This window comes from Pseudophryne corroboree, chromosome 5 (genome assembly GCF_028390025.1).
Source record: "Pseudophryne corroboree isolate aPseCor3 chromosome 5, aPseCor3.hap2, whole genome shotgun sequence".
Lineage (NCBI taxonomy): Eukaryota > Metazoa > Chordata > Amphibia > Anura > Myobatrachidae > Pseudophryne > Pseudophryne corroboree.
In genome coordinates this window covers 118,118,558-118,143,145 of record NC_086448.1, presented here as the reverse complement: position 1 = coordinate 118,143,145, position 24,588 = coordinate 118,118,558, and the positions used below count along the sequence as shown (strand labels likewise).

The 24,588-nt window shown below is 46.7% G+C and overlaps 1 protein-coding gene across 4 annotated transcripts in view; it reads left to right on the top strand.

Moving 5' to 3' along the window:
• Nucleotides 1-24,588, top strand: part of ARHGAP21 (Rho GTPase activating protein 21) — a 291,419-nt gene that overhangs the window by 49,790 nt on the left and 217,041 nt on the right. The window contains exons 1-2 of one of the 4 annotated variants that reach the window (XM_063921623.1): nt 1,014-1,177; nt 1,680-1,908. The exons of the other annotated variants lie outside the window; for them this stretch is intronic. Coding sequence (XP_063777693.1) covers nt 1,873-1,908 — 36 coding nt within the window. The 5' untranslated portion in view covers nt 1,014-1,177; nt 1,680-1,872. Of the gene's footprint in view, nt 1-1,013; nt 1,178-1,679; nt 1,909-24,588 lie in introns of those variants that run through there. 4 annotated transcript variants of the gene reach the window in all.

The following is a 24,588-nucleotide window of genomic DNA, read 5'->3' as shown; positions in this document are numbered from 1 at the left end:
ATCAGCCAACCAGCTCCTGTCATTTTTCAAACCCAGCCTGTGACATGGTAGTTAGGAGCTGATTGGCTGGTACTTTATCTCCGTTCAAGACTTAGTAAATAGAGCCCAAAGTCTCTTATGTATGTTTGGTGTTCTTGAGCAGTATTATAAAGTATAAAACGCAAAATATTCTTATTGCGATTAGTATGTCTTTAGTGTTTAACGTGTGCTCCTGCATTCTCATCCCATTTTTTGTAAATTCATCAACACTGTTAGTGCATCTTGCCATACATTTGGCAAATTTGGGTTGAAAATTAGCATCTTAAAACATCTGTTAGTGGTGGTCGAGCTTCTTGCATTTCTAGTGTCAAGTCCTGCGTTCTCCTAGGTAACACAAGTGCTTTGTACGGAGTAGGGCACTCAGGTGGTTTACAAGCGATGTTATCAGCTGTTTCAAGCTCTTTTATCATACAATTCAGACTTGGATGGTGGCTACAAAGTTCTTTAATGTTTGGCATTAGTGTGGAAAAAAATGTTCCTGCACTATCGCTACTCAAACATCCGTAGCTCTGATAAGCTCCTGAAACCTTTTATATGTATATTTTTATGGAGATCATTAGTAGCTATTTTATGTTAAGCATTTTAGCGGTAATTGTAATTTAAGCCCATTTAATTGTAGATGGAAATTCTCTTAAAATGACTAGTCCAAACTTTAGCGCTAACGGCAATACCGCTTAATCTCAAAAAATAAGGCGTATAAAGGGAAATCCTTCCAAGAAGCGACCCAAAAGCTGCGCTAGAGGATTGGGGGTGTACGAAACACCCGTCAAAAGTTTTAATCTAGGCACACACATGTAGAGTTGACTTAAATGACCTTACTTGTATTACGTTTTACTCCACAGGTAACATATACTGTATTTGGGTTATGCTGTCTGTTGGTGTTGGCCAATCACTGCAGAGATCAAGAACAGTTGAAAACCGCATTTAGCAGCGTGCGTTGTTTAAAGCGGTTACCTGCTTTCAGATTTATATTTCAGGCCTTCTACATGTCCTCCCGCTTTCTGCGACCATACTTTTATATCGGACATGGGAGTATGAGCAATGGCCAAGGAGCAGTTTTACAAACCAATGTAATGGAGTACTACAAGGCGACAGCCTCTTTAAGAAATAACGGTGATTTTGGACACACGTACAAAAGGCGAGATTCATTATTTACATTTATTTATATAGCCTCAGCATACGCTGTAGCTTGTTGGGACAAAGTAAAAAAAAAACAACAAGTATTACAAACCTGAAATAAGAGGGCCCTGCTTGTTATCTTATAATCTGTACAGCAGAGTTTCCCAAACTCCGCCAGTACAGTGCAGGTTTTAAGGATATCCATGCTTCAGTCCGGATGGGTAAATCAATTAGACTGAGGTACTGTCACCTGTGCTCAAGCACTGAAATCCTTAAAACCTGGACTGTATTGGTGGAGTTTGGAAAACTCTGCTTTAGAGTGTTTATAATGGAAGAATAGAAGCCCAGTGTATGGCAAATACATTTATTCTGTGGGATAATTTTAGAAACAAAGGGTATTTCCATTTTATGGCCCATAGTTGTGTCTGCCCATTTCGGTATAAGGAAAGTTAATTCTGGGAAGGTACTGGGAAGTGAAGCTGCGTGCCTCTGTATATTGATCTGTTGTATTGATCTTATAGGTGCATGGACAATGTTCTCTACTTCTGCATAATGTGGGCCTCTTGCCATAGATCCAGTTTGTATCTAAACCCATTACGCTGGCAGACTGCTTATTCATTCTCCAATCAAAGTTCCTGCAGCTCCTTCACTCCATTGTCCGTGTAGCCAGGAAGTAATTACGCAGCATTAAGTGAACCAAAGCCTTTTACAGTAATGCAACAGCAATTAACAGCCAGCGTGCGCTGCCAGGTATTACCGTTTAATACCAGAAAGTGATATCTGTGGCTTTTCAAAATCCGTTTTTGTTTTTGTTTGTTTACTCATTTGGATTCAAAAAGACAAGCGGCTCTCTGGGTGGCAGCTGCCATAACCATCTCCTATATAAAGCGGTTAGGATTCATCCAGTTGTGAAACTTTACAAATGCAGTATAGCACATTGGGGCAGATGTATTAACCTGGAGAAGGCATAAGTAAGTGATAAAGCAGTGATAAGTGTAAGGTGATAAACGCACCAGCCAGTCAGCTCGTAACTGTCAATTTGCATATTGGAGCTGATTGGTGCGTTTATCACCTTGCACTTATCACTGGTTTATCACTTCCTTATGCCTCCTGCAGGTTAATACATCTGCCCTATTGTCTGCTGTTGGGATAGGCTAGCTTGCAGTCCACAAGCTAAACTCTAGCTGGTAGCACTCACTTTTGGGAGTCTATTCATGAAATAGTGAAACAAGTGGAAAAGTGAGCCAGTGGAGAAGTTGCCCGTGGCCACCAATCAGCATTGAAGTAACATTTATCAAATGCATTCTATAAAACTTATACAGAGCAGCTGATTGGTTGCCATGGACAACTTCTCCACTGACTCACTTCTCCCCTTTTTTCACACTTTCATGAATAGACCCTTCGGTTTTTGGCACTACATAGACTACTCCTTTTAAATTGAGCTCATCCGTACTAATGCTCTGCTCATACGTTTCCATGCCCCCCACATCTAAATGTAGCGGAACGCGGTGTCTTTAAAGCAGATCTCTCGTGCGCACAGTGGCAGCAGGCATTTTGTGGACTGAACGAGTGTTAAGGCCCGTACACACTGGTCGATATATCGTCCGTTCTCTTGAACGGCCGATACATCGCGGGACGGTCGGCCAGTGTGTACGGGCGATACGTCTGTGAACTCCGTCGTTCACAGACGTATCGCGTCGGCTGCGCAGCACAGCCGACGGCCAATATATCTAATGATATATTGGCGCGTCGCTGTGTGTGTACGGGGCGGTCGTCCGACCGCCCGTACACATGCTGCGGCGGCCGGCGATGATTGACAGGTGAACTGGGCGGGCGTGTGTACACGCCCGCCCAGTTCATGACGTCAGTCCCCCGACGGATCGGGCAGTGTGTATGCACAGCACACTGCCCGATCCGTACATAGATATATCTGCAGATCAATTGATCTGCAGATATATCTACTAGTGTGTACCCACCTTTAGCCTTTCAGTTCACTAGGAACTGGTGCAAGTGATGTTGCAGGCTCCTTGTGAATGGAAATGGTTGAATACCATGTGTATTGGTCGGGGACATGAAGTCGTGGCTTCCCCAGTGTGTAAGAACTTGGTACACTTTCTTAAATTCCCTTAGGAGATTTTACTGTTATTTTACATTTATCCATTAACCTATTTGAACTGAACATTTAGTAAAATGATGTATGGGCAACCTTAATTAGGAGGCATACAACAGTTCATTCTATGGGGGGAATTCAAATGTTTGAAAAGTCAGTTGTGTGACCTTCTGAAACTTTGTTTAAAAGAACTGCATGTAGTATTTAGCATGTCGGTACTAATCTAGTCATTGCAGGAAGAGGGGAAGGTAAGGTTCTACAGTGTCTGAAAATAAGCATGTCCATTATTTGCATATGAGCAGGGGAATCGCGCACTTGTCCTGTTTGTACCCCTTTCAGACATAGGACCCGGGAATTTCCCTGCTTCAGACCCGGGATTTTCACCTCTGAAAAATCCCGGGTTTTTGCTGGGACCCCTTTCACACTAAACCTGAGACCTGGGAAATTCCCGGGTCGACTTCTTTCAGACATAAGCCTGGTCTGCCCTGGCAGCCAGGTCAGACCAGGCTACTCTATTGTCACATGTCTTAAACACACACACACAGACGTCACACTCGTACATTTACACACACGTCTCACACATACACATGTCACACTCAAACACACACATACATATAATATACACACACATGCCAAATTTATATATATATATATATATATATATATATATATATATATAATTTACTCACTCACTCTCACTCCAACAGGCCGCCTCTCTGTTTTGTGGCTGCGCTGGCTGCTTCAGCTGCTCACAGCAGCACGGACTGCAGCAGCCGGCGCACGCCCCCTCTGAACTCCGGCCCCCTCCAGCCAGCCCCGCCAATCAGGTGCGACCTGGGAGTAAATTCCTGGGTTGCACCTTTCAGACCTAAGCCGGGTTGTCTTCACGGGACTTGAGTCCCGGGAAAAACCCAGGTCAATTGCAGGGTTGGTGACCCGGATCACGTTCCCGGATTGGTGCCGTTCAGACATACCAAATTCCCGGGTTGATGTGCGTTCATGTGCAAAATCCCGGGAATTTGGAGCATGTCTGAAAGGGGTATTATTGATGCATGGTGCAAGAGATCACAGAAGGATTTGCGAATGTCGTATATCATAGTGCAGTGCTGTCCAGCGACGTATTGTGGTATGCCATGCCATGTTGTGTACTTGTGTTATGTTTCATAGTGCAGTGCTGTCCAGCTTCAGTGTAGAAACCTGCAGATGGCGTGCTGTGGTATGCCATGCCATGCCGTGCCATGTTTTCAAATACCTTGAATTAGTTATCATACACGTCCAACAAGCTGATATTCTGTGCAACAGACTGGTGCATCCATTATTGCTACTGTAAAAGTAGGTGGTTTGGTAAAGCAATAATCAAAAGGAAAATGTTAATGACATTCCTGCTCTAGAAGAGTACCTAGTTGTCTTTGTGGTGCACACAAGCCCTGGTGCCATGGGTGCAATATTAAACTGTGTGTGCAGTATAGTGAGACTGCATTATGTTATGTTAGGGTGCAGTGCACTATTCAGTGATAAAATAGCCAGCCTGCATATGGTACAGTGTACAGCACATGCTACATTGTAAATGTATGTGGTAAGACAAAGATTGAACACTGGCCAGCAGACATGTGTCTAGTATAAGAGCACGACAACCCCTTACAGCCTTGTACTCGTGTGTCGTAACGTGTTAATTACGGGATGTATACAGACGGCTACATCCCTCACCCTCTAAATCCCGACAGACTAACAGGGACTATTCCCACTCATGGTTGTCCACAACACCCATAGAGTAGGAATAAAACCTCGCAGGCCACCGAGCCCGCAAGGGGCTTCGTTGCGCTCACTGATCGCCCCCATCCCCCCCATCCCCCCCCATGTCCGCCGTCATTCTGCTGCTGGGATCCCGTGGTCAGTATGCTGACCGCCGGGATCCCCAGCGCCAGTAAACCATACCCAACCCAGTTTGGTGATGGTTAAAGTTAATATCCTGTCTATTACCACTCTTCCACCTAAAACCTGGATCCAACCTGGGTAAGGGAACACTGTTTCAAGCTGTCCATAGGCTTTTAACGGGACTTGGGTCGGATGAGCAATGACCCGGATTGACCCAGTAATAAACTTTGTTATTGCAGCAGTGGAAAAGAGGTATATGTCAGTACAGTACACCTCGCTTAGTGCAGGAACTCTCTACAAAGAAAGCCTCATAAATTTATTCCATAACAGTCTTTCTATTGCAGTAGAAACCGCCTCCAAATGTTTGTGAAACGTGTACATAATCAACACAGGTGGGGGGAAAAAAATATGTATATGTGTGTGTGTGAATATATATATATATATATATATATATATATATATATATATATATACATACATACAGTGGCGCACCCAAGGGGGGTTTCCGAGTACCCAGAAACCCCCCTCCACTTTTTTTTTTTTTTTTTAAGCTGCATAAGTATTATTAATCACTGTCTAGCGTCCTCTGCAGCCTGCTGTCTTCCTGGTGGCACTTGCAAGTGCAATAAAAGTTTACTTTATTTTAATTATAGTACATATATATCCATGTGCCTACATATATACACATGTATATACATACATACATATAAACACACACACACACACACACACACACACATATGATATATATATATACATGTGTATATATATGTGTACTGTATGTGTGTGTGTGTGTGTGTGTGTGTGTATGTATGTATATATATATATATATATATATATATATATATGCATGTTTAATATGCTATGTATATGGGTTCACTACGATCTCCCGGCGACCAGCATACCGGCGCCGGGAGGCCGGCTGCCGGCTTACCAACAGTGTGGCGAGCGCAAATGAGCCCCTTGCGGGCTCGCTGCGCTCGCCACACTATTCTATTCTCCCTCCAGGGGGGTCGTGGACCCCCACGAGGGAGAATAAGTGTTGGTATGCCGGCGGTCAGGCTCCCGGCGCCGATATGCTGGTCGCCGGGAGCCCGACCGCCGGCATACTGAAGACCACCCGTGTGTGTGTGTGTGTGTGTGTGTGTGTGTGTGTGTGTGTATGTATATATATATATGTATATATGTATATGTAGATATGTGTGTGTGTGTATGTATGTATATATATATATATATATATATATATATATATATATATATAATATATATACACACAGACACACTAGTTTTACGGACCCAGCATATACTGGGTCACCTCAGTCCCCACCCCCGTGATTGGCTCCGCCCAGTTCTGGAAACCCCCCCCATGCAAATCCTGCGTTTGCCACTGATATATATATATAATATATATATATATAATATATTTCCATTCCAGCTCCCTGCACCTTTCAAAACCCATGCAGTTCCTCTTTCCTGCCTGGGTCACTCTCTGCTGTTATGCTTCTGGCACACTCTGGTCTGTATCTAAAGGTCCATACACACTTAACGATAAAATGAGTGACGTCGCTCATTTTCCCCCTCCTTGAGCGACGTCGCTCATTTTATCGTCAAGTGTGTATACCGCCAGCGACGACCGATGCGCGGGTCGGCAACGATCGTCGCTGTCAGTAGGGCATGCATGAAGGATGTGGACTGTCGTCCACGCCCTTCATGCAGGGCTGGCGGAGGAGTGATGTCACTGAGCGATATGAGTGGTCATATCGCTCAGTGTGTACAGTCGGCCGCCGACCGGCCGGCCCGGGAAGGGGAAACATTAGACGATGTCGCTCACAGAGCGACATCGTCTAATGTGTATGGGCCTTAAGTATAGAGATACAGTCCAGAGTGTGCTAGAAGACCAAAGCAGAGAGCTCGAATAAACACTAGATAGATATAGATAAGATATTTAAATGAAAGTTTTGAGGTTTTTATATAATGTAACCGTACTGGGGTGGGGAATAAAAAAAATACTGGGGGGAGTTGTAGTTGTTTGTGGGAATACAGCATTATAAGAAACCACTGGAACTATTCAAAAATATAATAGAAATCCACTGTGACAGTTAAATACACTGATCTGCCACAACTGACAGGTGAAGTGAATAACCTTGCTTATCTCATTACAGTGGCACCTGTTAAGTGGTGGGATCTATTAGGCAGCAAGTGAACGGTCCGTTCTAGATGTTGATGTGTTGGAAGCAGAAAAAATTAGCAAGTGTAAGGCTCTTAGTGACTTTAACAATAGCCAGATGGTGATGGTTAGACAACTGGGTGAAAGCATCTCCAAACTGGCAGGCCTTTTGGGCTGTTCCCGGTATGCAGTGGTTAGTGCCTACCAAAAGTGGTCCATGGAAGTACAAACAGGGTCATGGGCGGCCAGTGCTCATTGATGCGTGTGTGGGGAGCGAAGGCTAGCCTCCCTGGTCTGATCCAACAGAAGAGCTACTGTAGCGCACATTGCTGGAAAAGTTAATGTTGGCTATGATAGAAAGGTGTCAGAACACCCAGTGCATCGCAGCTTGCTGTGTAGCTGCAGCCCGGTCACAGCACTAACAATGGCCACCTGAGCGTCAGAACTGGACCATGGAGTAATGGAAGAAGGTGACCTGGTCCGATGCTTTGCGTTTTCTTTAATAACATGTGGCTAGCCTGGTGTATGTGTGGTGTTTACCTGGGGAAGAGATGGCACCAGAATTCACTATGAAAGAATCCAACCTGGAGAAGGGAGAGAGATGTTCTGGGAAACTATGGGTCCTGCCATTCAGGTGGATGTTACTTTGACATGTACCATCTACCTAAACATTATTGCAGACATAGTACATCCCTTCATGGCAGTGGTATTCCATGATGGCAGAGCCTCTTTCAGCAGGATAATGCGCTCTGCCACACTGCAAACATTGCTCAGGAATGGTTTGAGGAACATGACAAAGAGTTCGGTGTGTTGACTTGGCTGAAAAAAAAAAAAAGTCTGAGCCATGAAGGCTCCACCTTGCAGCTTACATAACAAAGGATCTGTTAACGTCTTGGTGCCAGATACCACAGGGCACCTTCAGAGCTCTTGTGGACTCCATGCCTTGATGGGTTAAAGCTGTTTTGGTAGCACGAGGTGGACAATATTAGGCAGGTGGTTTTAATGTTAATGTATTTAGTATTTATATGGTTTTAATGTTAATGTATTTAGTATTTATTAACCATTTCTTATATCGCGCAGCATATTCAGTTGCGCTTTACAATTGGAACAACAGTGATAACACAAAACTGGGTAATACTAATAACAGACAGACATAGAGGCAGGAATGTTATGGCTGATCGGTGTATGTATTAGTATGGAAGGGAGGTGGGTATATTTTATTACTACTTACCTCTTTCCATGTATCATGTCATTTACACTATTTTTACTGTATATGTAGAACCAGTGTTGGAGAAGTATAGTGGTAATGTACTTTTCTCTATCGTCCTAGTGGATGCTGGGGTTCCTGAAAGGACCATGGGGAATAGCGGCTCCGCAGGAGACAGGGCACAAAAGTTAAGCTTTAGGATCAGGTGGTGTGCACTGGCTCCTCCCCCTATGACCCTCCTCCAAGCCTCAGTTAGGTTTTTGTGCCCGGCCGAGAAGGGTGCAATCTAGGTGGCTCTCCTAAAGAGCTGCTTAGAAAAGTTTAGTTTTAGGTTTTTTATTTTACAGTGAGTCCTGCTGACAACAGGATCACTGCATCGAGGGACTTAGGGGAGAAGAAGTGAACTCACCTGCGTGCAGGATGGATTGGCTTCTTAGGCTACTGGACATTAGCTCCAGAGGGACGATCACAGGTACAGCCTGGATGGGTCACCGGAGCCGCGCCGCCGGCCCCCTTGCAGATGCCGAAAAGAGAAGAAGTCCAGAAATCGGCGGCAGAAGACTCTTCAGTCTTCTTAAGGTAGCGCACAGCACTGCAGCTGTGCGCCATTGCTCTCAGCACACTTCACACGGCAGTCACTGAGGGTGCAGGGCGCTGGGGGGGGGCGCCCTGGGCAGCAATGGAAACCTGTTATTTGGCAAAAAATACCTCACATATAGCCTCCGGGGGCTATATGTAGATATTTAACCCCTGCCAGAATCCGTTGAAGAGCGGGAGACGAGCCCGCCGAAAAGGGGGCGGGGCCTATCTCCTCAGCACACAGCGCCATTTTCCCTCACAGAAAGGCTGGAGGGAAGGCTCCCAGGCTCACCCCTGCACTGCACTACAGAAACAGGGTTAAAACAGAGAGGGGGGGCACTAATTTGGCGTTAGACATATATATAAAGATGCTATAAGGGAAAACACTTATATAAGGTTGTCCCTATATAATTATAGCGTTTTTGGTGTGTGCTGGCAAACTCTCCCTCTGTCTCTCCAAAGGGCTAGTGGGTCCTGTCCTCTATCAGAGCATTCCCTGTGTGTGTCGACATGTATGAGGACGATGTTGGTGAGGAGGCGGAGCAATTGCCTGTAATGGTGATGTCACTCTCTAGGGAGTCGACACCGGAATGGATGGCTTATTTAGGGAATTACGTGATAATGTCAACACGCTGCAAGGTCGGTTGACGACATGAGACGGCCGACAAACAATTAGTACCGGTCCAGACGTCTCAAAAACACCGTCAGGGGTTTAAAACGCCCGTTTACCTTAGTCGGTCGACACAGACACGGACACTGAATCCAGTGTCGACGGTGAATAAACAAACGTATTCCTCATTAGGGCCACACGTTAAGGGCAATGAAGGAGGTGTTACATATTTCTGATACTACAAGTACCACAAAGATGGGTATTATGTGGCAGTGAAAAAACTACCGTAGTTTTTCCTGAATCAGATAAAATAAAATGAAGTGTGTGATGAGGCGTGGGTTTACCCCGATAGCAAATATTGGCGTTATACCTTTTCCTGCCAGAAGTTAGGGCGCGTTGGGAAACACCCCTTAGGGTGGATAAGGCGCTCACACGCTTATCATGTGGCGTTACCGTCTCCAGATACGGCCGCCCTCAAGGAGACAGCTGATATGAAGCTGGAGTAATATCCTAAAAAGTATATACACACATACGGTGGTTATACTGCGACCAGCGATCGCCTCAGCCTGGAAATGCAGTGCTGGGTTGGCTTGGTCGGATTCCCTGACTGAAAATATTTTAGTGATATACTATATATATATATATATATATATATATATATATATATATATATATATATATATATATATGCGAGATGCACAGAGGGATATTTGCACTCTGGCATCAAGATAAGTGCGTTGTCCATATCTGCCAGAAGATGTTATGGACACGACAGTGGTCAGGTGATGCAGATCCCATACGGCACATGAAAGTATGGTCGTATAAAGGAGAGTAGGTACTTGGGGTCGGTCCATCGGACCTGGGGGCCACGGCAACAGCTGGGAAATCCAACCTTTTTACCCCAAGTCACATCTCAGCAGAAAAAGACACTGTCTTTTCAGCCTCAATCCTTCCGTTCCCATAAGGGCATGCGGGCAAAAGGCCAGTCATATCTGCCCAGACATAGAGGAAAGGGAAGTAGACTGCAGAAGGCAGCCCCTTTCCAGGAACAGAAGCCCTCCACCGAGTCTGCCAAGTCCTCAGCAGGACGCTGGGGCCGTGCAAGCTGACTCAGGTGAGGTGGGGGGTCGTCTCAAGAGTCTCAGCGTGCAGTGGGATCACTCGCAAGTTGACCCCTAGATCGTACAAAGTATTATCCCAGGGGTACAGTTTGGAGATTCGAGACATCTTTTCCTCGCAGGTTCCTGAAGTCTGCTTTACCAAAGGCTCCCTCCGACAGGGAGGCAGTATTGGGGAAAAATTCACAAGCTGTATTTCCAGCAGGTGATAATCAAAGTACCCCTCCTACAATCAAGGAAAAGGGTATTAGTCTTCCACACTATATTGTGGTACTGAAGCCAGACGGCTTGGTGAGACATATTCTAAATCTGAAATTTTTGAACACTTACATACAAAGGTTCAAATCAAGATGGAGTCACTCAGACAGTGATAGCGAACCGGAAAAAAGGGGACTATATGGTGTCCCTGGACATCAAGGATTACCTCCATGTCCAAATTTGCCCTTCTCAACAAGGGTACCTATGGTTCGTGGTACAGAACTGTCAATATCAGTTTCTGACGCTGCCGTTGAATTATCCACGGCACCCCGGGCCTTTACCAAGGTAATGGCCGAAAAGATGATTCTCTTCAAAGAAAAGGGCATCTTAATTATCCCTTACTTGGACGATATCCTGAAAAGGGAAAGGTCCAGAGAACAGTTGGAGGTCGGAATAGCACTATCTAAAGTAGTTCTATGACAGCACGAGTGGATTCTAAATATTCCAAAAATCGCAGCGTTTTTCCGACGATACGTCTGCTGTTCCTAGGAATGATTCTGGGCATAGTCCAGAAAAAGGTGTTTCTCCTGGAGGAGAAAGCCAGGGAGCTATCCGAACTAGTCAGAAACCTCCTAAAACCAGGCCAAGTATCAGTGCATCAATGCACAGGAGTCCTGGGAAAAATGGTGGCTTCTTACGAAGCAATTCCATTCGGCAGATCTCACGCAAAAAAATTTCAGGGGGATTTGCTGGACGAATGGTCCGGATCGCATCTTCAGATGCATCAGCAGATAATCCTGTCTCCAAGGACAAGGGTGTCTCTTCTGTGGGGGCTGCAGAGTGCTCATCTTCTAGAGGACAGCACATTCAGCATTCAGGACTGTGTTCTGGTGACCACGGATGCCAGCCTGAGAGGCTGGGAAGCAGTCACACAGGGAAGAAATTTCCAAGGAATGTGGTCAAGTCTGGAGACTTTTCTCCACATGAATATACTGGAGCTAAGAGCAATTTCCAATGCTCTGAGCCTAGGAAGACCTCTGCTTCAAAGTCAGTCGGTGCTGATCTGGTCGGACATCATCATGGCAGTCGCCCACGTAAACAGACGGTGCGGCACAAGAAACAGGAGGGCAATGACAGCAAGAACTTTTCGCTGAGCAAAAAATCATGTGATAACACTGTCAGCAGTGTTCATTCCGGGAGTGGAAAACTGAATTTCCTCAGCAGGAATGAATTCCACTCGGAAAAGTGGGAACTTCATCTGGAAGTTTCCACATGATTGTAAACCGTGGGAAAGACCAAAGGTGGTCATAAGATGGCGTCCCACCTGAAGCGCCAGGTCAAGAGACCCTCAGGCAATAGCTGGGTCGCTCTGGTAACACCGTGGGTGTACCAGTCGGGTATGTGTTCCCTCCTCTGCCTCTCATACCCAGGGTATTGAGAATTATAGGAAGGAGAGGAGTAAGAATTATACTCGTGGCTCCGGTTTGGCCAAGAAGGACTTGGTAACCGGAACTTCAAGAGATAAGAAGGGTCTTGATTCAGCAAGAATCATGTCTGTTCCAAGACTTACCGCGGCTGCGTTGACGCAGGGGCGGGTGAACGCCGGATCCTAAGGGAAAAAGGCATTCCGGAAGAGGTCATCCCTACCCTGGTCAGAGCCAGGAAGGAGGTGACCGCACAACATTATCACAGTTTAGGTGAAAATATGTTCCATGGTGTGAGGCCAGGAAGGCTCCACGGAAGAATTTCAACTAGGTTAATTCCTATATTTCCTGCAAACAGGAGTGTCTATGGGCCTCAAATTGGGGTCCATTAAGGTTCAAATTTCGGCCTGTCGATTTTCTTCCAGAAAGAATTGGCTTCAGTTCCTGAAGTCCAGAAGTTTGTCAAGGGAGTACTGCATATACAACCCCTTTTGATGTCTCCAGTGGCACTGGGGGATCTCAACGTAGTTTTGGGGATTCCAAAAATCACATTGGTTTAAACCACTCAAATCTGTGGATTTGATATATCTCACATGGAAAGTGAACATGCGGTTGGTCCTGGCCTCGGCCAGGCGAGTGTCAAAATTGGCGGCTTTGTCTCACAAAGCCATATCTGATTGTCCATTCGGACAGAGCAAAGCTGCGGACTCGTCCCCAGTTTATCCCTAAGGTGGTGTCAGCGTTTTACCTGAACCAGCTTATTGTGGTACCTGCGGCTACTAGGGACTTGGAGGACTCCAAGTTGCTGGATGTTGTCAGGGCCCTGAAAATATAGTTTTCCAGGTCGGCTGGAGTCAGGAAATCTGACTTGCTGTTTTATCCTGTATGCACCCAACAAGCTGGGTGCCCCTGCTTCTAAGCAGACTATTGCTCGTTGGATTTGTAGTACAATTCAGCTTGCACATTCTGTGGCAGGCTTGCCACAGCCAAAAATATGTAAATGCCCATTCCACAAGGAAGGTGGGCTCATCTTGGGCGGCTGCCCGAGGGGTCTCGGCTTTACAACTTTGCCGAGCGGCTACGTGGTCGGGGGAGAACACGTTTGTAAAATCCTACAAATTTGATACCCTGGCTAAGGAGGACCTGGAGTTCTCTCATTCGGTGCTGCAGAGTCATCCGCACTCTCCCGCCCGTTTGGGAGCTTTGGTATAATCCCCATGGTCCTTTCAGGAACCCCAGCATCCACTAGGACGATAGAGAAAATAAGAATTTACTTACCGATAATTCTATTTCTCGGAGTCCGTAGTGGATGCTGGGCGCCCATCCCAAGTGCGGATTATCTGCAATACTTGTACATAGTTATTGTTAACTAAATCGGGTTATTGTTGTAGTGAGCCATCTTTCAGAGGCTCCTCTGTTCTCATACTGTTAACTGGGTTCAGATCACAGGTTGTACAGTGTGATTGGTGTGGCTGGTATGAGTCTTACCCGGGATTCAAAATCCTTCCTTATTATGTACGCTCGTCCGGGCACAGTATCCTAACTGAGGCTTGGAGGAGGGTCATAGGGGGAGGAGCCAGTGCACACCACCTGATCCTAAAGCTTAACTTTTGTGCCCTGTCTCCTGCGGAGCCGCTATTCCCCATGGTCCTTTCAGGAACCCCAGCATCCACTACGGACTCCGAGAAATAGAATTATCGGTAAGTAAATTCTTATTTTTGTAATTAAATATTAACAGCCTCACTTTCTATGCAGACAAGGCTACTTTTACTGATTGTTTATTCTAGCAATTATTGCAGCCAACCACAAAACTACAGTGTGTTTACCCTCAGCGATCTGCTTGTGAAATGCAGATATCACAGTGGCCGGGACCCTTGGTCCTACAACAGCTGCTACTGCCTACCGCTGTCTGCTCAAAATGTTATATGCCTTCATTGCAACTATTGGCTTTAGTGTTCTTGAGACTTAAATGTCAACGAGTAGGACTAGTTGCCATAAGGGTAGGTATACATCTGGCAATTCACAGTTTGTGCATGGCAAACATCTCAGAAAGCCAACTGTATGTAAACAAGCCCTTACGGCTGCAGATTAGTTGACTTTTTCCCGTTTTTGTGTTAATCTGACATCTGCTGCAGCTCCATTGAAAGACTAAATTATGACCTCCACACTCCAAAAAAAAAAGGACAGAGTGGATGGGCCAATTGGTTCTTATCACCGTCAACTTGTATGGATGGAATTCAATTGTTTTATCTGCCGACGGCCACTAGATGGCACCCGACAGATCAATTAAATTATAGCTCCGTTTGGACGTGAGCGGCTGCTGGCACCGGCATTTCAGCTCGCAGCAGAAACATAGTGTAGTAGGTTGGGGACACTCTAGGTCCTGATGGTGTGCATGTTCTCCCTGTGTGAGGCTTTGCATGTTCTCCCTGTGTGAGGCTTTGCATGTTCTCCCTGTGTGAGGCTTTGCATGTTCTCCCTGTGTGAGGCTTTGCATGTTCTCCCTGTGTGAGGCTTTGCATGTTCTCCCTGTGTGAGCATGTGGGAGTCATCCAAGTATTCCAGTTTCCTCCCACACTCAAGTAAACATACTGATAGGTTAATTGGTTTCAGGCACAAAAAAATGATCAGAGTGTAGTGTGTCCATGTGGTAGAGAAAACTAGATTGTAAGTTCAATTGGGGCAGGGAATGATGTGAATGACTGAAGTATTGTCTGTAAAGTGCTGCAGAATATATGTGAGATATATAGGGGTATATGCAATTGCGGTCAAATTGCCGCAAATGTCGAAAAACGGGGCATTTTCGACACACAAATTTTTTTTCTACAATGCAATACAGTACTTTTCGACAAAAAAACGGACGTTTCAGATTCGACTTTTTGAAATTCGACAGTTGGCAAATTCGACATGTCTGCAATGGTAAAAATGCGGCTTTTCGACAAAAGTATATTCAATTGAAGAATGTCGATTCGACAACAGTGCTTTTCGACAGTAATTTCATCAATTTCATTCCGCCTCACTTTGCTGGCGGAATCGAATAAAAATTTTTAAAAACATGTTTTTTTTCCTGTTTTTTTTTTATTGCTAATAGCATATCTATTTATATTAGAAGGGATTATGTACTTGGTTTGTCTATTAGGAGACACAAGTATTATTTATATATTTTTTAAAAGAATATTTATTTTTTTAACTGACTAAAATAGAGAGAGCATGGTTTTCAGTGGGAATGGGTTAAAATCAAGAAAAAAAATGCGTGGGGTCCCCCCTCCTAAGCATAACAAGCCTGGGGCTCTTTGAGCCGGTCCTGGTTGTAAAAATACGGGGGGGAAATTGACAGGGGATCCCCCGTATTTTTACAACCAGCACCGGGCTCTGCGTCCGGTCCTGGTGCAAAAAATACGGGGGACAAAAGACGTAGCTGGAGAGATAATGCCACAGCCGGGGGACACTTTTATATCAGTCCCTGCGGCCGTGGCATTAAATCCCCAACTAGTCTCCCCTGGCCGGGGTACCTTGGAGGAGTGGGGACCCCTTAAATCAAGGGGTCCTCCCCTCCAGCCACCCAAGGGCCAGGGGTGAAGCCCGAGGCTGCCCCCCCCCATCCAAGGGCTGCGGATGGGGGGCTGATAGCCTTGTGTCAAATAAAAGAATATTGTTTTTTGCAGCAGAACTACAAGTCCCAGCAAGCCTCCCCCGCAAGCTGGTACTTGGAGAACTACAAGTACCAGCATGCGGGGGGAAACGGGCCCGCTGGTACCTGTAGTTCTACAACAACAAAAATACCCAAATAAAAACAGTACACGCACACAGTGATAGTAAAACTTTATTACATACATGCCGGCACACACATACTTACCTATGTTCACACGCCGACCTCTGTCCACTTCTCCAAGTAGAATCCATGGGGTACCTGAAAATAAAATTATACTCGCCAAAATCCAGTGTAGCATCTCTAGTCTTCTTTTTTGTAATCCACGTACTCGGCAAAAAAACAAACCGCATTACCCGTACCACGCACTGAAAGGGGTCCCATGTTTACACATGGGACCCCTTTCCCCGAATGCTGAGACCCCCCGTGACTCCTGTCATAGAGGGTCCCTTCAGCCAATCAGGGAGCGCCACGTCGTAGCACTCTCCTGATTGGCTGTGCGCGTCTGAGCTGTCAGACGGCACATCGCACAGCCGCTCCATTATCTTCAATGGTGGAAACTTTGCGGTCAGGTCACTCGCGGTCAGCGGCTGACCCGCGAGTAACCACCGCTGACCGCAAAGTTCCCACCATTGAAGATAATGGAGCGGTATGTGCTATGCGCGTCTGACAGCTCAGACGTGCACAGCCAATCAGGAGAGTGCCACGACGTGGCGCTCCTTGATTGGCTGAAAAGACCCTCTGTGACAGGAGTCACGGGGGGTCTCAGCAGTCGGGGAAAGGGGTCCCATGTGTAAACATGGGACCCCTTTCAGTGCGTGGTCCGGGTAATGCGTTTTTTTTTTTTGCCAAGTACATGGATTACAAAACAGAAGAGGACAGATGCTAAACTGGATTTTGGTGAGTATAATTTTATTTTCAGGTACACCGTGGATTCTACTTGGAGAAGTGGACCGAACCTCGTGTCAACATAGGTAAGTATGTGTGTGTCGGCATGTATGTAATAAAGTTATACAATCACGGTGTGTGTGTACTGTTTTTATTTGGGTATTTTTTTTGCAGTAGAACTACAGGTACCAGCGGGCCCGTTTCCCCCCGCATGCTGGTATTTGTGGTTCTCCAAGTACCAGCTTGCGGGGAGGCTTGCTGGGACTAGTAGTTCTGCTACAAAAAACAATACTTTTATTTGACACATGGTTATCAGCCCCCCATCCGCAGCCCTTGGATGGGGGGGACAGCCTCGGGCTTCACCCCTGGCCCTTGGGTTGCTGGAGGGGGCGGACCCCTTGATTTAAGGGGTCCCCACTCCTCCAGGGTACCCCCCCGGCCAGGGGTGACTAGTTGGGGATTTAATGCCACGGCCGCAGGGACCAGTATAAAAGTGTCCCCCGGGGGTGGCATTATCTCTCCAGCTAGTGGAGCCCGGTGCTGGTGTTAAAAATATGGGGGACCCCTACGCTTTTTGTCCCCCGTATTTTTTGCACCAGGACCGGACGCAGAGCCCGGTGCTGGTTGTAAAAATACGGGGGATCCCCTGTCAATTTCCCCCCCGTATTTTTACAACCAGGACCGGCTCAAAGAGCCCGAGGCTGGTTATGCTTAGGAGGGGGGACCCCATGCATTTTCTTTCGGGGTTTTTTAAACACTTTTGTGCCGTCCAAAAAGTCGAATCCAGGACGCACATATCCGTCAATTTGTCCATTTTTCAACAGCGGGACTGGCGAAACCGTTTTTTATTGAATATGTCGAATTTGGGTCCCGGCGGCTGGGATTCGACTGTCGAATTGTGTCGAATTTAAAAACGGTCGAATTCCAGCCGGAATTCGACCGCAATTGCATATACCCTATAAGGAGCTATTCATGATAATCCGTGCACTTCCAATACTGACTTATGGTACCACCGGACTCATGGACTTTTGTTCCCCACCCCATAGTGCTGCATACAAATTTCCATGGTGAGATCTGTCCACAAGGAGGGTGAGTTCCGATACCGTTTAAGTGGTTTCTACACTGTCACAACAGCAACTTGCCCCCCTCTCTCCTAACTGAATCGACCTCATTATGCGTGACACAAATCTCCCTTTTCTATTAAAATAAGACAGTGTGGGCACAAGTACCTTTGTCTGGAAGGTGTCTCTGTATACATACAAGGGGTAACCACATTTTAAAAGTAAAATAAATACCTTTGTTCCTTGTCCCTATAACGGGTGTGATTCATCAAATCGACAGTGTCTAGGTCGACAATGTTTAGGTCGACCACTATAGGTCGACAGTCACTAGGTCGACATGGATGGAAGGTCGACAGGGTTTCTAGGTCGACATGTGCTAGGTCGACAGGTCTAAAGGTCGACATGAGGATTTTTTTTTTTTTTTGGTGTCGTTTTCTTCGTAGAGTGACCGGGATCCCAATTTAGTGCACCGCGTCCCCTCGCATGGCTCGCTTCGCTCGCCATGCTTCGGGCATGGTGCCTTCGCTCCGCTACCGCTTCGCTCGGCACACTTTACCGTTCCAATCGTAGTCCACGTGGATCGTTAAGTATGAAAAAGAAAAAAAAAATGTGAAAAACTCATGTCGACCTTTAGACCTGTCGACCTAGCACATGTCGACCTAGAAACCCTGTCGACCTTCCATCCATCTTCAGACCGGATCCCCCCTATAACTTGTACTTTGATTTGCCATTGATTGTACTACTTGTTGGTATATGCTGGTATAAGCCTACATTATTACAAAATAGCTGAGTATGAGGGTTTTATGTCTGGCCATAAATGTTCTGGCCTAGAATGGTCCCTCTGGCTGTGAGCGAATGCTCACCATACTGCACCATACTGTATGCAAACGGGGTTACGTAAACGCTCAGTGGTTTGTCATACACATTTCGTTATATGGCTTAAGACAGAAAAGAAAATAAGTTGGGGCGTTTGGTGCAGATGTAATAATTGCCTTTGATCCAGTGACTCCTGTGGGAACTTGTGTGAAGTCTCCTCCTGCTTGGGCTGGCCCATTAATAATACACATACACACAGGCGTCTGTAGGAGCATGTCGGGACTGAAGGTTTGTGGGAATATCCCAGAGATGGGAGTACACTCCCTTCTCCTGCCTTTACATATCTGTATATGATTCAGCCACATTCTTGGAGAAGGTGGTGTTACAGTGGAAGCTGCTGCACTGAAGGAATCTATCAGCACATTTCAGCTTGTAGTTTCAGCTTGCTCAAGCCGAAACTGCCAGGAAGGAAAATGGAGTCTTTGTGGGCATATTATATAGCAGGATTTGTTGATCCGTCTGAGAGAACAAACCGTAACACTATACACTGCAGGCTTCTGACTGGCCATGAATGCTGCGACTTGTGGTTCCACAACAGATGCCTCTTACATTTCCAATGTCTGCCGTCCCTACATACCCGGTGATCCGACCGGCGGAGTGCGCTGTAGTATAAATTAATTCCGTTGATTTAAGATAAAATGTAATTGGAAAAATAATGATAGTTTGGGATTTGGGCACGATAATGTTTAAATCTGAGAAGCGCCTGTAAAAATCTGCACCGCTGGCCCTTTCCTAGTAGAAATGACTCTGGTGTTTGGCTCCTTTGCACGGCCTATGTGTGACCTTCACGGCAAAATGTAATTGTATTCGCCTGTTATTTTGTATACGCCAATAAAGTACTCATTTAGTCTTAAAGAGCCTCGGTACCTAAATTCCGCATTGAAGCAGTAAACTACAAGGACATTTCCCATTTTTGCAATATAGAAAAGTCCCTAAACCCTGACCACAGCGGATGATTGACAGATTTGTCACATTGGTGTCTAATTAGCTACAGGCTGTTGGACTTTTATCCGCAGTTTCATGGTTGCTTGCAAGTGTCTGTTGCAGATAGAAGCAGACCATCACTGTGGTGAAACCCTTATCTTCAATTTAATTAGGCCTCACAAATTCCATAAATATCTAGGGGGAGGGGGGGGGGGGGGGTTTGTTTTTATGAAATACATTAGTTGGTTATTGACTGCTAACGGAGAGCTTATTCCACTGGTATATTTTCTGCATTGGGCCTGGTTCAAAGGTGGATGCAAATGGCACAGCCGCTGTGCGACAATATGCAAAAGGGTAAAAGCTGCAGGAGGTGTCTTGTGAAAGATGACACCCACTGCCGCCTTCACTGGTCCGCTGCCTGTGACAAAGATGCAGCAGCAGACCAACATCGCAACCATTGGTCACCAGCATCGGACCTCATACTAACCTTGAGGTTATTCAGGAATTTCGGCAAAACTGCAATGCCGGTCCAGTGACGACGTGTCAGAGGATGCAGCCATTGACTTTGGGACGCCCTGAAAACTGGGCCGACGCTCTCCCTTTTTCTGGAACACTCCCCGTTGCCACTCTGAAATGCCTGCAGCCTATCTATCAGGCTGAAGTTAACAGGGCATTGCATCCGGTGCCGCAGCACCATCATGAGAGATGCGTCTCTGGCACTGGACCGGGGCTTAATCAGTCCCAATATTCTTTAAACGGTTGCCCTTTTATGATCGTTCAAAGGCCTATAGCAGTGATTTTCAACCTTTTTCAACTCGCGGCACACCGGCAAGACTTTAAAATTGCCAAGGCACACCATCAGTGCCACACGGGGGGAAAAAAACATTGGCCCCCATAGTAATTAAACAGACACACTGGCCACCACAGTAGCACAAACACATTGGCCCCCAAAGTAATACAAATACATTGGGTACTGCGGTAATAAAAAAAAAAATGCTTCCACCCCCACAGATTTATAATAATGGGATGCAGTTAAAATACCGGCTGTCGGGATTCCGGCATTCAGGAGACCGAAGCCGGAATACCGACAGCCAGTGAAAGTGGAAAAAGTGGAATCCCGACCTCTTCAGGGTATTCCCACTCGGGTTGGTGGGTCCACGCCATAAACTGAGTGGGAATATAACCTGTGGTGAGCTAAGCAAGCCACCGGGCTTGAAGTGTGGTGAGCGCAGCGAGCCCGCGAGGGTACTCACTGCTGGGATTCCAACAGACGGGAAGCCGCTGTCGGTATACTTACAGCCAGCATCCCGTTTGTCGATAAAACATAAAACATATCAATTTTATAATAATGGTACACACTTCTCCCCCAGTAATTCCACATGCTGCTCCACATAGTAATTCCACTCCCTGCCCCCATAATAATTCCACTCCCTGCCCCATAATAATTGCACTCCCTGCCCCATAATAATTCCACTCCCTGCCCCATAATAATTCCACTCACTGCCCCCATAATAATTCCACTCACTGCCTGTCCGCGCCCCCCGTATTTTCTGACATTGTACTTGCATCCAAACACCTACAGTAATTCCACACACAAATTCATGTTTGTTTGTTTTTAAATATATACTGTATACCTGCAACTACGATGAGCGCTGAGAAGGCAGCACGGATTGACGAGCAGCACTGACCAGTAGGCGGGCGGGCACTCCAGGAAGGAATGCGACGTGGCCTGCGTGATCTATGAGTCACAATAGGTCACAGGCCGCTCGCGGAAGTGCACAGCGCTGGCTGCGCTGCCTGAGCCGGCTATTGATTGCGGCGGGTGGCGGGCGGCTGGCTGGTCTCTCTGGCTAGTGGCAGCGGATCTCCCTGGCGGGCGGCGGCACACCTAGAGACCGCTCACGGCACACTAGTGTGCCGCGGCACAGCGGTTGAAAATAGCTGGCCTATAGGATTGTTCTGTGAACTGGTGACACCATTTATTTTTCTCTAACGTCCTAAGTGGATGCTGGGACTCCGTAAGGACCATGGGGAATAGCGGCTCCGCAGGAGACAGGGCACAAAATAAAAGCTTGAGATATCAGGTGGTGTGCACTGGCTCCTCCCCCTATGACCCTCCTCCAAGCCAGTTAGATTTTTGTGCCCGGCCGAGAAGGGTGCAAACTAGGTAGCTCTCCAGAGCTGCTTAGAATAAAAGTTTTTAGTTAGGTTTTTTTATTTTCAGTGAGTCCTGCTGGCAACAGGCTCACTGCATCGTGGGACTAAGGGGAGAAGAAGCGAACTCACCTGAGTGCAGAGTGGATTGGGCTTCTTAGGCTACTGGACGTTAGCTCCAGAGGGACGATCACAGGTTCAGCCTGGATGGGTCACCGGAGCCGCGCCGCCGTCCCCCTTACAGAGCCAGAAGAGACGAAGGTCCGGTGAAAGCGGCGGCAGAAGACATCCTGTCTTCAAGACTAAGGTAGCGCACAGCACCGCAGCTGTGCGCCATTGCTCTCAGCACACTTCACACTCCGGTCACTGAGGGTGCAGGGCGCTGGGGGGGAGCGCCCTGAGACGCAATATAACACACATATACCTTAGCTGGCAAAAGGAATACATCACATATAGCTCCAGGGCTATATGGATGTATTTTTCCCCCTGCCATTTTACACAAAAAAGCGTGAGTTAAGGACGTCGTGAAGGGGCGGGGCCTATCTCCTCAGCACACTGGCGCCATTATTCCCTCACAGCTCCGCTGGAAGGACGGCTCCCTGATTCTCCCCTGCAGTACTGCATCTGATTCAGGGTAAAAAAGAGAAGGGGGGGCATTTTGGCAGCAAATAACTAGATTAACAGCAGCTATAAGGGATTAACACTTATATAAGGTTATCCCTGTATATATATATATAGCGCTGGGTGTGTGCTGGCAGACTCTCCCTCTGTCTCTCCTAAGGGCTAAGTAGGGTCCTGTCCTCTATCAGAGCATTCCCGGTGTGTGTGCTGTGTGTCGGTACGTGTGTGTCGACATGTATGAGGAGGAAAATGAGGTGGAGGCGGAGCAGTTGCCTGTGTTAGTGATGTCACCCCCTAGGGAGTCGACACCTGACTGGATGATTGTGTTTAAGCAATTAAGTGATAATGTCAGCAATTTACAAAAAACTGTTGACGACATGAGAAAGCCGGCAAATCAATTAGTGCCTGTTCAGGCGTCTCAGACACCCTCAGGGGCCCTAAAACGGCCGCTACCTCAGTGGGTCGACACGGATCCAGATACAGATACTGAATCTAGTGTCGACGGTGACGAGACAAACATAATGTCCAGTAGGGCCACACGTTACATGATCACGGCAATGAAAGAGGCATTGAACCTTTCTGACACTACAAATACCTCAAAGGCGGGTATTATGTGGGGTGTGAAAAAACTGCCAATAGTTTTTCCTGAGTCTGAGGAAATAAATGAGGTGTGTGATAAAGCGTGGGTTTCCCCCGATAAAAAACAGCTAATTTCTAATAAGTTATTAGCACTATACCCTTTCCCGCCAGAGGTTAGGGCACGGTGGGAAACACCCCCTAGGGTAGATAAGGCGCTCACACGTTTATCTAAACAAGTAGCGTTACCGTCCCCTGATACGGCCACCCTCAAAGAACCAGCTGATAGGAGGCTGGAAAATATCCTGAAAAGTATATACACACATACTGGTGTTATACTGCGACCAGCAATCGCATCAGCTTGGATGTGCAGTGCTGGAGTCGCATGGGCGGATTCCCTGACTGAGAATATTGATACCCTGGATAGGGACAATATTCTGTTAACTATAGAACATTTAAAGGATGCATTGCTATATATGCGTGATGCACAGAGGGATATTTGTACCCTGGCATCAAGAGTAAGCGCAATGTCCATCTCTGCCAGAAGAGCATTATGGACCAGACAGTGGTCAGGGGACGCAGATTCCAAACGGCACATGGAAGTATTGCCGTATAAGGGGGAGGAGTTATTTGGGGCTGGTCTAACAGACCTGGTGGCCACGGCAACGGCTGGAAAATCCACCTTTTTACCCCAGGTTACTTCACATCAACAGAAAAAGACACAGTCTTTTCAAACTCAGTCCTTTCGTTCCCATAAGTACAAGCGAGCAAAAGGCCACTCTTTTCTGCCCAAGGGCAGAGGAAGAGGAAAAAGGCAGCATCATGCAGCCGCTTCCCAGGAGCAGAAGCCCTCCCCTGCTTCTGCCAAGTCTTCAGCATGACGCTGGGGCTTTACAAGCAGACTCAGACACGGTGGGGGCCCGTCTCAAGAATTTCAACGCGCAGTGGGCTCACTCGCAAGTGGATCCCTGGATCTACAGGTAGTATCACAGGGGTACAAACTGGAATTCGAGGCGTTTCCTCCTCATCGGTTCCTGAAGTCTGCTTTACCAAAGTCTCCCTCCGACAGGGAGGCAGTTCTGGAAGCCATTCACAAGCTGTACTCCCAGCAGGTGATAATCAAGGTACCCCTCTTACAACAGGGGAAGGGGTATTATTCCACACTATTTGTGGTACCGAAGCCGGACGGCTCGGTGAGACCAATATTAAATCTAAAATCTTTGAACACTTACATAAAAAGGTTCAAATTCAAGATGGAGTCACTCAGAGCGGTGATAGCGAACCTGGAAGAGGGGGACTATATGGTGTCGCTGGACATCAAGGATGCTTATCTCCACGTCCCAATATATCCTTCTCACCAAGGGTACCTCAGGTTTGTAGTACAAAACTGTCA